This window comes from Phodopus roborovskii, unplaced genomic scaffold (assembly GCF_943737965.1).
Source record: "Phodopus roborovskii unplaced genomic scaffold, PHOROB, whole genome shotgun sequence".
Classification (NCBI taxonomy): Eukaryota; Metazoa; Chordata; class Mammalia; order Rodentia; family Cricetidae; genus Phodopus; species Phodopus roborovskii.
Window position 1 is genome coordinate 3,250,968 of NW_026126651.1, and position 16,002 is coordinate 3,266,969.

Sequence of the window (16,002 nt, forward strand, 5' to 3'; positions counted from 1 at the left end):
AAATTACCCCGGTCCTTGCCCTGTAGTGACAACCCTGGCATTGCTCTGGAGCTTGCTGCCCTGGGCCTATGAGGCAGAGCTTGCCTCCCTGTCTGGGGCCAATGCTCACGGTGCCCACCCCCCTCTTAGTGGTGCTCTCTGAATATTGTGAGGTTTTGTCTCCCAGGAGCAGAGCAAGGCTGCAGGCTAGGTAGGATTCAGGCTGGACCACCCAAAGATACTTGAATCACTGGCCCATCCTCAAAGGGCTGCTTCTGTCCCAGAGCTACTAAGTCCGAGCACCAAGGCCTAGAATCCATTCAGGTGTGGCCACAATCACGTCTGCTCTCCGTCAGTCACGGGAACACCACAGCCTGCTCTTAGGGATTCTGGGAAAGCAGGGGGTCATACCCAACATGGAACCACCCAGCTCCAATCCAAGGCTGGCTTCTCAGTGAGCAAAGCTCAGGGAGTATGGTGGTGAGAAAGGCCAGGGTCTGAGCTGAGAAACGCTAGGCCTCTGTCTCGTCCCCCTCACTCTCCAGGAAGCCTTGGTGTGGTCCTCACACCCCTTTGTTCCTGGCTTTCCTTCAGGACACAGTAGGGATATGATTACCTGTTCTACCAAGACAGTGTACACAGTAGGCCCCCTAACTTTGGTAATTTTTTTTATCTCTCCCCCCAACCTTGGGGTGGGCAAAGGGAGATGCTATTTTGGTTTTGGCTGGGCCCTGGCTGTCCTGCTATTCGCCTCTGAGCTTAGTAGAGCAATGGGGTGTCTCAGCGAGCCAGAAGTAGCTTCCCCCCAAAAGATCTACAGGGACTCAAAAGTCTCCAGGGCCCTGCTTGTGGCAGTAGAAGCTGAGAAGGTGGATGTTCTGGAAGTCTCGTAAGGGTCTTCCTGGGGACAGAGCCTTTCTATCTGGCTCTCGTCTGGGTCTTGCTTCCCTCCTCTATCCTCTGCTCTTTGTGCATTGGGGCACAGGCTGCACCTTGAGCCTGGATAACCATGGCTGTGTGTGTGTGTGTGTGTGTGTGTGTGTGTGTGTGTGTGTGTGTGTGTTAATTTCTGGTATCCTCCTTTGTTAATCCCCTTATGCTTTGAGACAGGATCTGTCTCTCACTTGTCCTGGGACTCACAGATTCAACACTCTGGTTGGCCAGTCAGCTCTACAAATCCACCTGCCTCTACTCCTCAACTCTGGGATTACAAGCACATGCCATCACACTTGACACTTTCCTTTTCTTTCCCATAGTGCTTTATTTCATCCGCATTTTATGTGTGTGTGTGTGTGTGTGTGTGTGTGTGTATCTTCATGTATATATGTGCATGCGCACACTCGGCACCTGTGGAGGCCAGGAGAGGGGCGCTGGACTCCCTAGAACTGAAGGAGATGTGAGCTGCCACGTAGGCTCTGAGAATTGAGCCTCGGCTGTCTTAACCGCACAGCCATCTCTCCATGCCCAACTTTGTTTTGCTTTGTTGTCTTCCGGTTTTTCTAGCAGAGTTTCTCTATGTAACAGTCCTGGCTGTTCTGGAACTTTCTTGGTAGACCAGGCTGGCCTCGAACTCACACCTGTCTCTGTCTCTGGAGTGCTGGGATTAAAGGTGGGCATCACCACCGCCCAGCTCCAACTCTGCTTTTAACATGGGTTGTGGTGATCTAACTCCAGAATGCATGTCTGCATGTCAAGCATTGTACCAACTGAGATGTCTCCCAGTCCCTCCATGCTAATCTCAGTAAGATCTGGCCTTTTCCTGGATTCCATCAGGCAGACAACCTGACCTGCAGTTTCTGGGGGCCTGAACACTGGACATGGGCCAGGGTTCCCCTGGTTAGTCATTGGGGGTCCCACAGCCTGGACCTTAATCCCCCTCAGATTCCTCAGGTCGAGGTCACACAGTGGGCGAGTGGCCAGACCATCATGTCAGTCCCTGTACTGTGTTACAATCAGACCCTCGCCCCTGGAATGTCCCTGAAGTGATGTATTGTGAGGGGACAAATGAGTAGAGAGCTCTGAGGGCTTGCGGCATCCCTGGAAGACCAATGCCCTGTCTGGGCTATTCTCACGAGACTTTGCAGACACTAAGGAGCAATCACTGGAGACTGACTCGCGGCCTCCCTGGGTAGTTGTAGAGATTCCTCGAGGAGCGCCTTGGCGGGCTGCTTCCTGAGTACCACAGTTGCCAGTGGAGCCTCACCCCAGGGGAAGGGCTATTAATGGGGCATTGAGGATGCACGGGATTTCCCACATAGTGTGCATGGCCGGAAGTCTTTCTGGAAGAAGGGCCCTCGGGTGCAAAGCCACCAGCACGAGGAGGCACTCTCATCAGAGTGGCAGAGAGGGACATGTAGCAAGAATGTTGGGCGCGGGTAGGGCGAGGACCCTGAGAGATCAAGTGTAGCCAGGGCCGGCGTATCAGCCCGAGGACTCTGGGCTTCTCCCCGTGGTAGCTGGCATGAGCAGCTGTGGCACCAGTGGCCATGTGTCTGAGAACCCACATGGTCCTGCTGAGAGAGGCCACAGAGGAAAAGGTGTGGCAGGGGTAACTGCAGGGGGCAGTATGGCCTGTCCCTGGGGAATCTAGGCTGTGAAGGCCAAGCTCCAAGAAGCCCAGAGGGACTCCAGGTCCCAGTGCGAAGCAGATGAGGGTGCATGGTGGCTGGGCAAGCCGGAGCTGAAGGAAAGTGGCCCTTCTTTTTGCCTCCACTTTGGTCCTTCATGTATCCCTGGTCTGGAAGAGCGGGATCCTGAAGGAAGAGCTTCCTGGAGTCGGAAGACTCTGCTTCCCAGCTTTCCCCAGCCCCACAGGCCTCAAAGGGCGCAGAGACTCCTAATTTCAACACAGCGCTTTGCACTGTCTTGTGCGTGTCCTCCTGAGCCGATCGGGGAGCTCCCTAAGTGCTGGACTGCTGCCTTGGGAAGAGTGGTGGAAAGGAAGGATGGTTGGGTGCCCGTAGGATGGTGAGCCGTGAAAAGGAAGGAAGGAGGGGGCCACTGGAAGCTAGAAGGGGTGGAGACGATGGAAGGAAGGATGATGGATCGATGGATGGGTGTATGAAAGGAAAGACATGGGCAGAAGGCAGGGAGAGTAGAAGGGAGGGAGCCAGAAAGGAAGGATGGTTGGATGGGAAGGAGACACAGGTCCGTGGAAGAATGCAAATGGGTTGCATCCGATAGTAGTAGCCTATGAAAAAAGGTTCCGAAAACTGCATTGCTTTTAGGCCAGCTGGGTGCCAGCGCACCGGAACACGCGGCTTACACAGGCCTCTTCCTGTTGGTGGGTGCAGGTGGCGTGCAGCGCCATCTCGTGAATCTGCTGTCATTCTAAAGCGCTGGCTCTCCTACTCCTCTCTCTCCTCCCCGGAGCCCAGAGCGTGGTTTGGAAGATCCACTTAGTTCTTGGTGCCCACATCCTTTGGCAGGTTGGGCTCCTCCAGGCCCCAGGGTTTTGGTCAACCCAACCGAGCAATTCTGGGCCTCCCAGAGCATGTGGAATAGGGCAGGAGTGCCAATGCCAGCCCAAACTTTGACTTCCTGCTGTGTGTGTGTGTGTGTGTGTGTGTGTGTGTGTGTGTGTGTGTGAGCGCGCGCACGTGTGTGCGTGCACGCGGCGTCTTTAAGTAAATGAACAAAGGAAATAGATGCAGCCTCCAAGGGGCTTGGTTCCAGTAGAGCAGTCTTTCTTTGCACACTTTGGTCCCAGCGTCATAGTCAGTGTAGCTAAATACGGTGACAGACACCTCAGATTGTGTGGCTTAACACAGTGCAAGCTTTTGGTTTTTCCCTTTGTTTTTTACTTGCCATCAGAGTATTTAGTGACAGCCCACACTAATGTAGCCAGGCTCCGTCTCTCTCGTGGCTCTGCTGGACCCTGGAGTGTCAGGAAAGGAGGCTTAGGAGAACAGGGATGGGATGCAGGCTTTACTGGCCGGGCTCAGCAACAGCACTCACACTATAGGTTCCGGGGAGGACAATGTGGCCTTGGCTTGGGCTGTGTTAAAGGAGCTCTGTGCATGGTCTGCTCCTACTGTGGTACAGCCCAGGGAGGAAAATGTGGCTTTGGCTTGGGTTGTGTTGGAGGAGCTCTGTGCATGGTCTGCCCAGCCTGGACCCAAGTCAAGTCCCTCCGGGCTTCTCCACACTGAGTGGGACCTTTACTCTGACACGCTGTGTTTCTCGCCCACAGTACGTGGCCTTTGCCTCCCTCTTCTTCATCCTGGTCTCCATCACAACCTTCTGTCTGGAGACCCATGAGCGCTTCAACCCCATCGTGAACAAGACGGAAATTGAGAATGTTCGAAATGGCACCCAAGTGCGGTACTACCGGGAAGCAGAGACTGAGGCCTTCCTCACCTACATCGAGGGCGTCTGCGTGGTCTGGTTCACCTTTGAGTTCCTTGTGCGTGTCGTCTTCTGCCCCAACAAGGTGGAGTTCATCAAGAACTCACTCAACATCATTGACTTTGTGGCCATCCTCCCCTTCTACCTGGAGGTGGGCCTCAGCGGCCTGTCCTCCAAAGCTGCCAAGGACGTGCTGGGCTTCCTGCGTGTCGTCCGCTTCGTGCGCATCCTGCGCATCTTCAAGCTGACCCGTCACTTCGTGGGCCTGCGTGTGCTGGGCCACACGCTCCGGGCCAGCACCAACGAGTTCCTGCTGCTTATTATCTTCCTGGCTCTGGGCGTGCTCATCTTTGCCACCATGATCTACTACGCTGAGAGGATAGGGGCGCAGCCCAATGACCCCAGCGCCAGCGAGCACACACACTTTAAAAATATTCCCATTGGCTTCTGGTGGGCCGTGGTCACCATGACGACACTGGGCTATGGAGACATGTATCCTCAGACGTGGTCTGGTATGTTGGTGGGAGCATTGTGTGCTCTGGCGGGAGTGCTGACCATTGCCATGCCGGTGCCCGTCATCGTGAACAATTTCGGGATGTACTACTCTTTAGCCATGGCTAAGCAGAAACTACCAAAGAAAAAAAAGAAGCATATTCCACGGCCACCACAGCTGGGATCTCCCAATTATTGTAAATCTGTCGTAAACTCTCCTCACCACAGTACTCAGAGTGACACATGTCCGCTGGCCCAGGAAGAAATTTTAGAAATTAACAGAGCAGGTAGGAAACCTCTTAGAGGCATGTCGATCTGACCTTTCACCTCCGCCCCCTGTAGCAATGATTCCAGATTCAGTCAGACTGCTTCCTTAGTTCCATGGGCAACCCAGGACCCTGTGCCCATTCTGGAGATGTGGAGCCTGGGGCCCCAGGGATATGCTGGGCGGCCAAATCCAGAAGCCAAGAGCTTGCTAGAGGGACCTCCCTGGTGGCTCTGGCTAAGGAGGTTGACGTGGTTGGTCTCATGAGTTCTGAAGAGACCCCCACAGAGGTTTGCCGAGGACTCTCTTAGCAGGAGCCCAGAGGCTGCTGCTTGGTCAGAAGAGTCGAGTGTAAGGCTCTGACAGACTACTGGCCCGTGGTGGGCAGGGAGGGGGCAGGTGTGCGTCAGGGACGCCTCACAGCCTTTGATTTGGTCTATTAACACGGGTGCCTTCAGGCTGTGTAGAGTGGCAGAGTGGCCCATGAGATGCGGACAGTTGCCTAGCTCCATGATGAGTAGGCCAGTTGCCTAGCTCCAGCTCTTTGCTAGGAGTTGCCCCTAGCCTTCTGTGACAAGCTTACTTACCCCATAGCATGCCAAACCAGCTCACCCTCTGCCACCTCTCTAGAGTTTAGCACTTATCTTTAGGAATCTGTTGGAGTGACCCTGGCTTTCACGGTGTCTGTTTGGGTTGATGGTCCAGTGGGAGTTTCTGGTGACCTTCTGATGGAAGTGGCCGGTGAGCAAAGGACTAGAGGGGGACCGCACCCCAGGCAGCTTAGATGAAAGCGTTACAGACCAGCAACAACCTCCCACCACTGAGAGTTGCCCCCGTATCTAGCGGTAGGGACTGCAGTAGCAGCAGTACAAGACATCCCAACCACTTACCCATGGGTTCACTGGGAGATGGGGGTGGGGGAGAAACAATACTAGTCACCCAGGGATATATTCTCATATTCCATGGCTAGTGGTTCATTATGGGACTATCTCAGTTTTATGAGAACTTGCACATAGCACATAAAGTTGACCGTGGGGCTCTGGTCTGAAGATGAGCACCCATAGTCTACCTCTACCCATGGAATCCCAATGACTTACTCTGAGGACACAGGGATCTCCAAGGGACAGATGGCCCAGAGAAGAGTGATGACCCTGAGCTAAGAGGTACCGGGTGAGTGTGAGGCTGGTGTGTGCTGTTAGATTCCCTTAGTCTGTGGAGAGCACCCATGCCTGGGTCCGGAGGGGGCTTCAAGCTAGTTCAGCCTCAGGTGAGAGAGAGCCTCCCTTGGTGGGTGAGTGCTGTTCTTTGCTGCTGGTGTGCTATCTGATTCACTTTCCCATCCCAGCCCTTTACCCCGCTGTCTGCAGCAGCCTGAGCGATGTCCCAGGCCCCACATCTTTGGCCTGGGGACATTCCAGTCCTTGCACCCCATCCCATGCCTCCTCCTTCCCAAGACTGCTGTAGGCACATGAGCAAACTGTAGCTTGTGTTCTAGGCTGGGGCAGGGAAGGCAGAGTTCGAGACCTCCTGGTCAAGCCATGTCCCCACGCATGGGAAGCTCCAGGCCTGCCCTTTTGTTTTGAGTTAGCTAGCCATTTTACCCCAGGAGCCACCAACCAGGGCAAGGACACTTTCCTCAGCTCTGGGTGGCCTAGCTTCTCCCCCAGCTCCACTGTGTGTCCCGGCAGGAAGTGCCCAGCCAGAGTGGCATCACATGACCTACTCACCTCTGACTCATCTTCCCCAACACTGTCAGTCAGGATTGGGCTCTAATGGAGCCTCAGGTCAGCCATTGATGACCCCAGCTCATTCTAGCCAGGCACAGATTCCTCTGCACACTCAGTGACATTATTGTCCACGTACTGAGGGCACACACACACACACCACACCATACACACACACACACCATACACACCACACACACACACCATACACACCACACACACACACCATACACCACACCACACACCACACCACACACACACACCATACACACCACACACACACACATACCATACACCACACCACACACACACATACACCATACACACCACACACACACACACCATACACCACACCACACACACACATACACCATACACACCACACACACACACACACCATACACACCACACACACACACACCATATACCACACCACACGCACACATACACCATACACACCACACACACACACACACCATACACCACACCACACACCACACACATACACACACATACACCACACGCACACACACACCACACACCATACACCATAAACCACACACACACACATACACACACACACCACACACACACCACACCACACACCATACACCACACACACACACCACACCACACACCATACACCACACACCACACACACACACCACACATATACACACATACACACACACCACACACACCACACACACACCACATACACACACCACACACACATACACACACACACATACACACACACACACACCACACACCACACACACACACACACACACACACACACACACACACACACACGAGACCAGACCCGTGGGGATGTTGGAGATTCGACGAGGCCCTTCAGTAGAGGCAGTCAAACAGGCCCCCAACCAGAGTTTTCTCTAGTTCCATTTCTAACTCAGGCTTTGCCCTGCAGTCAGTTCTCCAGCCCCTCCCCCTCCCCTTCACCTGTCAGTCACAGCTAAAGTCAGCCTGTCTGTCCCAGGAACGCTGTGAGCTCTTCCTTTGGGCCATGGCCTGAATGGCCTCAGTATTTATGGGATCTTGCCTGAGGGGCTGCCAAAGGTTCAGGTCTTACCTGTGCATGGGAAGCACAGGGAGGGATTGTCTAGGATAGAGCTCCCTGGAAAAGCTGCCCTTCCATTGGAAGGGGCTTCCTTCCCCCATTTACAGGGGCCGATCACTTGCTTTAGGCAGCTTGGAATGTCCCTTGTCCCCTTTGTCCTGCAATGTCAATTCTTGTGTGTCTTTTCGTCTCTGCTTCCGTGGTGTGGGTCGGTCCTTTGTGGTGTGGGGTGCAGGGTTGCAGGGTCCCAGCCAGCATAAGGGATAAAGAGGGGCACAGGCGGCCAGCTTTGGCTCCCTTCTTGCCTGTGATTATGCAGATCCACAGCGACACCTCAGAGATGCCCCACTCAGGAGCTACCCCTGCAGCCTCAGGGTGGTCTGGGTCTTCCAGCCGCCCTCTCTCGGGCTACAGTGGCTGCCTTGGAACAGTGCTAGACCTCGGGGTAGGGAGAATGGCGGCACTGGGGACAGAATTGATAGGGCAAGATCGGGGATGGCCGAGAATCCAGCTGCAGGGCTGGCAGCCTGGACCCAGAGTGGAGTCGACACTGCTCATGTGGGTAAAGGAGATCTGAGGAAAAATGAGATGCCAGTGGATGCCAGGCATGGGCGTTCTTTTCTGTGTTGTGCATCTCCCCCCCTCCCTCCACTAATCATGTCTCTCTCTCTCTTTGTTGAACGAGTGTGGTGGTTCTTATGACTGTGTTGCTCGCGGCTGTCCCCCTTTAGCCTGAGATGTTTTCCCCTGAGTCCCAGCTGGGCAGACCCCTTTGGGGGCAAACCCAAGGCAATGCCCAGCCCAACTAACCCCTGTCCAGCCCCGCGTGCGCCTGGTGGCGCCCGCTGCTGGTGTGAACAGTAAGTACGTCAGAAGTATCTGGAGATGGCAGACAAGCACGCCCTGCTGATAAAGGGCCTGGTCATGTAGGTTCTCCTTGCTCCAAAGTTTTAAAAAAAAAATGACCCTGTCACAGACGTTCATCTCAGTTCATTTCAAAGCCTGGAAATCATCTCTGAGACGCTGAGCATGCTGTCATTTCATCATCGCAGGCCTGTGGGGTCGTGGGGTCCTGGACCAGGGGAGGCAGGCCCAGGCCTCTGAAAGCAAGTGGGAACCTAGGCTGTCCTTTCATCCCGGGAGAGAAGAGCCGGGCAGTGGGCATTCGGTGACCCTGCCCCTGTGGCTTTCCTCGTGGTCCCTCAGGTTTAGACAGTTGGCGCTCTTTGGTTATTTCCTCTTCTGGCCATCCACACTGAAGTTTGGGACAGGGAGTGGATGGCTCCATTGCTGGGAACATCTTCAAATGCATATAAAACAACAGCCACTCAGCCATAGGTCCCCTTTCAAAGGTTGAGGCTGAAAGAAAGGGCAGGTTCCAGGGGCATCCTGGGAACTGCCCGCCATCTTGTCCCCTAGATTCGGGATGGCCGCTCCTCCCCCTCCCCCGCTCCCCACCCCCGCCTAGGCTGCACTGTCTCTAGGGAGGCAGAGGCAGAAAGGAGCAGTGATTATTTGATTGACCCTTCCCTGGACCAGAAGAGCAGGCTGGGGACACTCACTCAAGAGCATCTTTGCCAGCAGGAGAAGATGCACTTGGAAGCACTAATGTTCCCCTGGAGAAAAAGGCATTCGAGGCACATAGACCCCAGCTTCCAAACCCCTTCCTCACCATACCACATCCCCATCTCCCCAGCCCTCTCCTTCCAGCCCACAGACCCTCCACGAGGGACATAAGAGCAAAATGGGATGTAAGGGAGGAAACATGCATTCATGGGCACATATGTGTGCCCACAGGCACACCCCATACACTAGGCAGCTCCCAGCTTGTCACATAGTGCCAGAGTTTCCCTAGGGAACTGGCCTTTCTGGTTCAGAGTCAATCAGGAGCGAAGGCCTGGGATCTTCAAGGAACGCACTGTACGTGAAATGCCTTGCCATCTTGTACGACAGACTTTTTTAAGTTCCAAAATTATGATGGGAAACTTTTTTTTTTTTTTTTTTTTTTTTGATTTGCTTTACGAATAAACCTGATTGGTCCATTTCTCTTTTGACTGACTGCCTCTTTGTAGTGACATGGTGTGCACGGGTGGTGATCCCACTCACGTGCACACCACGTGTGTGCACGCAGGGAAGGATCACTCCCGTGCGTAGTTACATGATGTGAGCAGGATGGCGGGAAGGGTCAGATCTGGAGGGAATGCCCCCTAGCTTTCTTCCAGAGAGTGTTCTCTAACACATCCCCCGGGCCGCTTTCCTGTCCTTACCAGAGGGCTCTCATACAGGGCTTCCTATAGGCACAGCATTTGAGTGGGGTTCACCCTAGCAGAGTCCCCAAGAGGGACAGAGATAGGGAACAAAGGTCAGTCAAGTCACCTCTGCCATGTACTGAAGGTCTCCAAATCTTTGCTCTTGAAGCTGGGAGGGCCAGGGTGCTCTCCCTGAGACCTCCCCCCCCCAGGTCCTCCTTAGGCCACTACAGAAGCCGAGCCTCACATTCCCCCCACCAAGGCCATCAGCATCGGTCTCCTGCACATCCATTTGCTCCGCTTTGCCAGGGATGCCGGCAGAAGGGACAGGAACGGGAGCCTCTCCCACATCCCTGTCCAGACATACAGCCTCATGCATACCTGTGCATCTTTGTTGTGCAAGCTGACCAGGTCCCCTGGAGTGGTCTGCGGAGACTCTGCTTAATGTGTGTGGGCAACGGTGTAGGTCTGCATGGGGACAGAGCAGATGGAGTGATCTAATTGGGTCTATGAGGGTGCACAGGAAGTTCATTTGCATGAATGATAGAGTAGACCTATCAGATTGGGTCCTTAGAGGGGTGGTGATACCTGTAACCAGGCTTAGTCTGTATGGGGAATGGGAAATTGAAGGGACCCTATTGGGTCTCCGTAGAGACAGTATGAGTATGGCCACCTCTTATCTGTGCATAGGACAAAGTCTCCAAGGGAACTTGTAGCTGTGTGAACAGTGTAGAGGAATGATCAGGCTCAGCCTGTGTGGTCTCAGTCTCAGAGGGACTGTGTCCCTGTAAGGAGGGACCCGAGGTGTGGCCAGTCTAGTTTCTATGGGGCTCAGCATGGTAAAATACAGTTTGTGTGGGGACAGTGTAAAATATGTATCCAGGCGAGTCTGTAGAGATGACGGGAATCTGAGGGCCTAGTCTGTATGGGATAAAATTACAGAGGCACCAGATTTGGTCCTTGTGGGGACAGAGAAGAAGGCTAGGACATCTGAATGGTCAAACTGGGTCAGAATGGAGTGGAGGGAGCAAGCTGAGTGGTCAGACTTGGGGACACAGCAGGAACCAGATGGGGTGGGGGAGGGAAGAGGTCAAATGGGGCCCCGCTGGGCCTGAGCGGGGCTGAAGGTTGCTGGGAGTCAGCCAGGTGCTTGTTAGAAGTAGAGGGGTCTGAAAGGCTACCTTTCTGGACTGGGGCCTTTCTGAATGTCTGTCTGTCTTCCCCCTGAGCTGTGTGTCTGGCCCTTTCCCCATAAACACATCACATCATTCTGTCTCATTAACCCTGCCTTGGGCCCTGGGCCTGGCTCCCAGAACCACACGCTAGGCTCATCACTAATTCATCTTTTTGCAAACTTTGAGCAAACCTAGGAGTATCTACCTCCCTCCCTCCCCCCTCTTTCCCTCCCCCTCCCTCCCTTCATTGTCAGCAGCCCACCCCAGCCTTGCACCTTCCTCCATGGACCACCCACTTCTCCATCTCAGGAACCGGAAGTCCTCTGTCAAATGCCCTACCTTCGGCCTGTCACCCCCTCTCACTAAACAGTTTTCAGTGTCTCAATAGCTTCTGCTTATATGTTTGAAGATTCCAAACTGAATGGGGAGGTGGCGAAGGCCGCGCTGGCGAACGAAGACTGCCCCCACATAGACCAGGCCCTCACTCCCGATGAGGGCCTGCCCTTTACCCGCTCTGGCACCCGCGAGAGATACGGACCCTGCTTCCTCTTATCAACCGGGGAGTACGCGTGCCCACCTGGTGGAGGAATGAGAAAGGGTATGTAGGGGAAGCTGGCGCTCTCTGCATTGGCCGGGCCCGCCTTGCGCTCCTGCAGATGGGTGGGCAGGGCGGAGGGCAAGGGGCGCTGAGGGGTAGGCAGGCACACTGAGGGGACAGGGATGGAGGGAGTCCCCCAAGGTCAGAGTCCTTTCACCAATGGGATGGCGGGTTGGCAGAGAAGCTGAGGTCCAGATCGCTGTAGGTTGGTATTACGATAAATGGTAGAAAGGGGCTTGGCCCAGGCTGGATGACCGTGAGCTGTAAACCCAAGCCAAGGGGGTACCTAAAGAAACAGGGTCTCGACTCCCCCAGAGTTGGGGTATAGCAGTCCAAAAAGGCAGTGTTCTTTCCTAGCCTTAGTTGCGGAGGGTACTTGGCTCGGCCACCACCCTGTGAGTTTAGCCTAGGGTTGTGCTATGGAAGAGGTCCCCTTTGTAGAGAGTCTGAGGGCCAGTGGAAAGGGAGGCACAGACAGGTGGCTTTGGAGCTGGGAGACAAGGCCACTTTCCTTGTAGAGGTTAGCTGTGTGCTAGTCAGAACTCTGGGAGTGGGAAACAGAAAACTTGCCATGACAAGGTTTGTAAACGAGACTACGCATAACCCTTTCCATAGCCAGAGCAGTTAGTTACCACTGCCCCAGAGGTGGGGCTTGCTTCCTCGTGGCTGCTCAAGGCCGCAACAAGGGTGTTCTTGCAGTCAGGGTTTGGAGAGGGTTAGCATGGGCTGGGGCGAGGCATGGGAAGGAGCTCCGAACAGTCCACACAGGGCCGCGGGCACTGGCCTGGGCCTTTCTCAGGGCAGCAGACTAACTGGGAAGCTCATGCACCTATCTGTGCACTGCACATGCTCACATAGACACACGCTGATGGAGAGCAGGGTGGGCCAGACAGGAGCCAGGGGCTTGAGAGCAACAGTTGGTGTGTAGTCTGTGGCCTTTGTCAACTTCACTAGTGTTGGAAACGGTTAAAGCAGAAACAAGGAGGAAACAGACTCCAGGAATAAAGGCAGATCTAGAAGAGGAGAGGCAGCCTACACCACCAGGATGAGGGAATGTCCTTTGGGCTGCGCACGGTTGCTCAGTGATGCCCGCCTCATGCAGGCTGGTCTCTGCTTGTTTGCCCTGCCTGAGGTCCCATGGACCTCAGTGCGGTGTGGTACGCTGCTCCCCGCATGGTGATGCATGGCAGAGGGCCACCAGCCTTGAGGGGGGCCTCATCCTTGACATGGATGGGTCTGCTGCTCTCTTTGCAACTGGCTTTTTCCCAGGTAAAGCCTCTAGAATGCCCAGGATCAGGGGGCCACACTGAAGAATACGGGGAAAACTATCTCCATGGCTGTGCCCTGGCCCAGTAAGGTGCTGGCTGCCTGGCTCCTTCATTTTGGATGCTGGATGGCCGGTATGGCCTGAGAGAACTGTCTCTACTGTGCTTCCAGAAGCACCCTATTTCACAGTAGTGCTAGGGAGTTGAGTGCAACCCCCATCCACAGGCGATCCCCACCCTGAGAGCCCACCTGGGCTTGGGTGCTAGACTCTCTGGGAGGCGCCAAGGTTGAAGGCCCCACACACTTCCCCCCAGCCCGGCTCTCATGGCTCCTGATAGCAACGAGAACTTGCTTTGCTCTGGCTGATTCGGAGCCCTTTAGGTCTGCAGGTGCAGAACAGAAGTAGGGACTTCACCCGTCCCCCCAAGGAGGGAAGAGAGAGAGGCTGCTAGGCTGGTTCGCTGCATGGGAAACAAGCCAGCTGGAGAAGAACCTGCCTGCCTCTGCATGCGGCTGCTCAGTCTTTCCTCCTCCTCCCTTAACAACTAAGTACCGAGCGAGCGAGCGAGCGAGCGAGCGAGCGGGAGGGGAAAGCACGAAGAGGAGCTCAAGTGTTAATTGTATTCTCTACATACAGATCTTTGCAAAGAAAGCCCTGTTATTGCTAAGTATATGCCGACAGAGGCTGTGAGAGTGACTTGACCAGGCGGCTTGGCCGAGGACACTGGTGGCTATTAAGCATCTGGGTGGACCTGCAGCCCCTCCTCACCCTCGGACAGAGTAAATTCACGCCATGCAGGTTTGCCGGACGAGTCCGAGTGGCCCGGGCATTGTACTAAGACGGACGTAGCTTTTTCTACGGCCAATGGTAACTGACCGTAGAGGATCACCCTTCTTTCTTCTCTCTCTCTTTTTTTAGAAGTTACCTTTTATTTGGGGAGGGGGGTTGAAGGGGAGCCTTAGCATGACTTGCATGAAGTTAAACAGAAAACCCAGCTAACCCAAACCCACCAGACCCCGCTGTAACTGTATGATTACCCTCACCGCCACCAAGAAAATGGAGAGAAAAGCAAGGGTCCTTTTATTTTCTTTTAGTGCTCTTTATTTTGACACATGGTGTCGGAGCCAAACTGTAACGGCGCTCAGTAGAAATGTGGACATTTCTGGGAGTGGGGGGCCAGGGAAGAAGGACGGGGCCGGGGAATGGACTGCTCTTTGTACACAAGACCCAGAGGGAAGGGTTCAAAAGGGCAGTCAGTCATCGGTCATATTGACCTCACCTTCGTAGCTCATCTCTCAAGCGGAAAACAGAGAACTTTGCTCCGAGTAGGATTGTGGGGGCTCACACTCCGCCCTCCGTCTTTTCTGTTTGGCATGCTTGTGACCCAGCGGACGCCTCCTCGAGACCCGACAGTGCTTAGTTTAGGTTGGTTCGCTCATCTCTGTGTGTAGATCCAGTGCAACCAAGTTTCACAACGAACCATCCATAGTTACACCACATGGATTTTCCAATGTCATTTTAAAGCCAGGATGTAGGGTACCTTCAGTTCAGGACCACCAGAGGGGTGTCTCCCCTCCGCCTTTATTAAGGCACAACCTGGCATTGTATGCAATTTAGTACTTCAGAGTAAAAGACAACAACAAAAACAAAAAAACTGCATGCCCAATGTTATGCAAAGAGATTCGAGCATGAAATAAATTTTGTAACACGGTTTCTGTCTAGTCTAAAGCAGATTTGTTTTTCTGAAGCAATTGGAGGTTTGCAGAGGCGCGCTTCTGCATCTCGAATAAATATAGTATTTTCCCAACAGAAACAGAGGACAGTAGCTTGGCTTTGGTCTGATTCTAAAATTAGTGTGTGTGTGGGGAAGGATGATATTTTTGAAAAACACATGCTTGAGTTGGAAAAAAAAATGCAACATCTCAAGCTTCCACTGCAACATTTCCTGGAAAGACAGCAACCTCCCTCTCTCCCAGGGCCCTGGCCCTGGAAATAAAACGCTGACTTCTGAGATGAAGCACTGAGTTGAGTTTTTATTGCCTTCAGGCAGAATGTCCATTCTGTTCGGGTACAGCTGTGCCAATCCTGGGCCCAACTACTACTGTACCATCTAAGCCGAGGTGTTGCTGGGCTCGGAGGAAGCTGTCCCCTGCAGGGTAGGGCTGCAGATCCTGTAGGGCCAAGGGACAAAAGCACATTGTCTGTGGGCTTCGCCTGGTATGGTTCTGTGACTCATCTGGGTGGGTCCTTGCATGAAGCCATGTTGGAGCATCTAGTTGCCCTGTGCAGCCATGGGCACCTCTTTGCTAGGGCTACTGTTGGGTGTGGCTATCAGGTCTGGTGCCCTGGCCAACTTGCAGGGCCTGTTCTAGAGACCACCTCACCGAGCTCTCCTCTCTCAGCCTGGATACACCTTGGGAAGAGTAGAATCTGTTCTGGGGGGTACTGGGTACTGGGAATGGAAGATCTGATCCTTCCTCATCCATTGGTGATTCCAGAATGTTCATGTGGAAAGAAAGAGACCCCATGGCTGTACAGCCAGTCCCTGAGCATGCGAAGATGGGGACAAGGCCAGAGACGGCAGCAAGCTGCTCAGCCTCCCTCAGGTTTCAGCCCCTCTGCCACCCGCCCCCCCCCCCCCAGCACGGCCTGAGTCTGAGATCCCATGGGCGGGTGGGACACAGTTGTACCTACAGTAGTTTCTCACCTCTCTAAGAAGCTGCCTCAACTTCCTGGTACTCAGTTAGGCGCAAGAACCCAAGGCTGGGGTGGGCGGAGCCTCTGTGCAGGGGTCTGATAGCCAAATCTCAGGACACACCTAG

The 16,002-nt window shown here is 54.1% G+C and overlaps 1 protein-coding gene across 2 annotated transcripts in view; it reads left to right on the forward strand.

Moving 5' to 3' along the window:
* Kcnc1 (potassium voltage-gated channel subfamily C member 1) overlaps nucleotides 1-14,421 on the forward strand; it is a 40,148-nt gene extending 25,727 nt beyond the window's left edge. The window contains exons 2-4 of one of the 2 annotated variants that reach the window (XM_051174182.1): nucleotides 4,172-5,105; nucleotides 11,725-11,913; nucleotides 13,561-14,421. In XM_051174182.1, the coding sequence (XP_051030139.1) occupies nucleotides 4,172-5,105; nucleotides 11,725-11,913; nucleotides 13,561-13,631 (1,194 nt within the window). In that variant the 3' untranslated portion in view covers nucleotides 13,632-14,421. The remainder of the gene's footprint in view (nucleotides 1-4,171; nucleotides 5,106-11,724; nucleotides 11,914-13,560) is intronic. The other variant, XM_051174183.1, reaches the window with a different exon arrangement.
* Nucleotides 14,422-16,002: the final 1,581 nt, after the last annotated feature.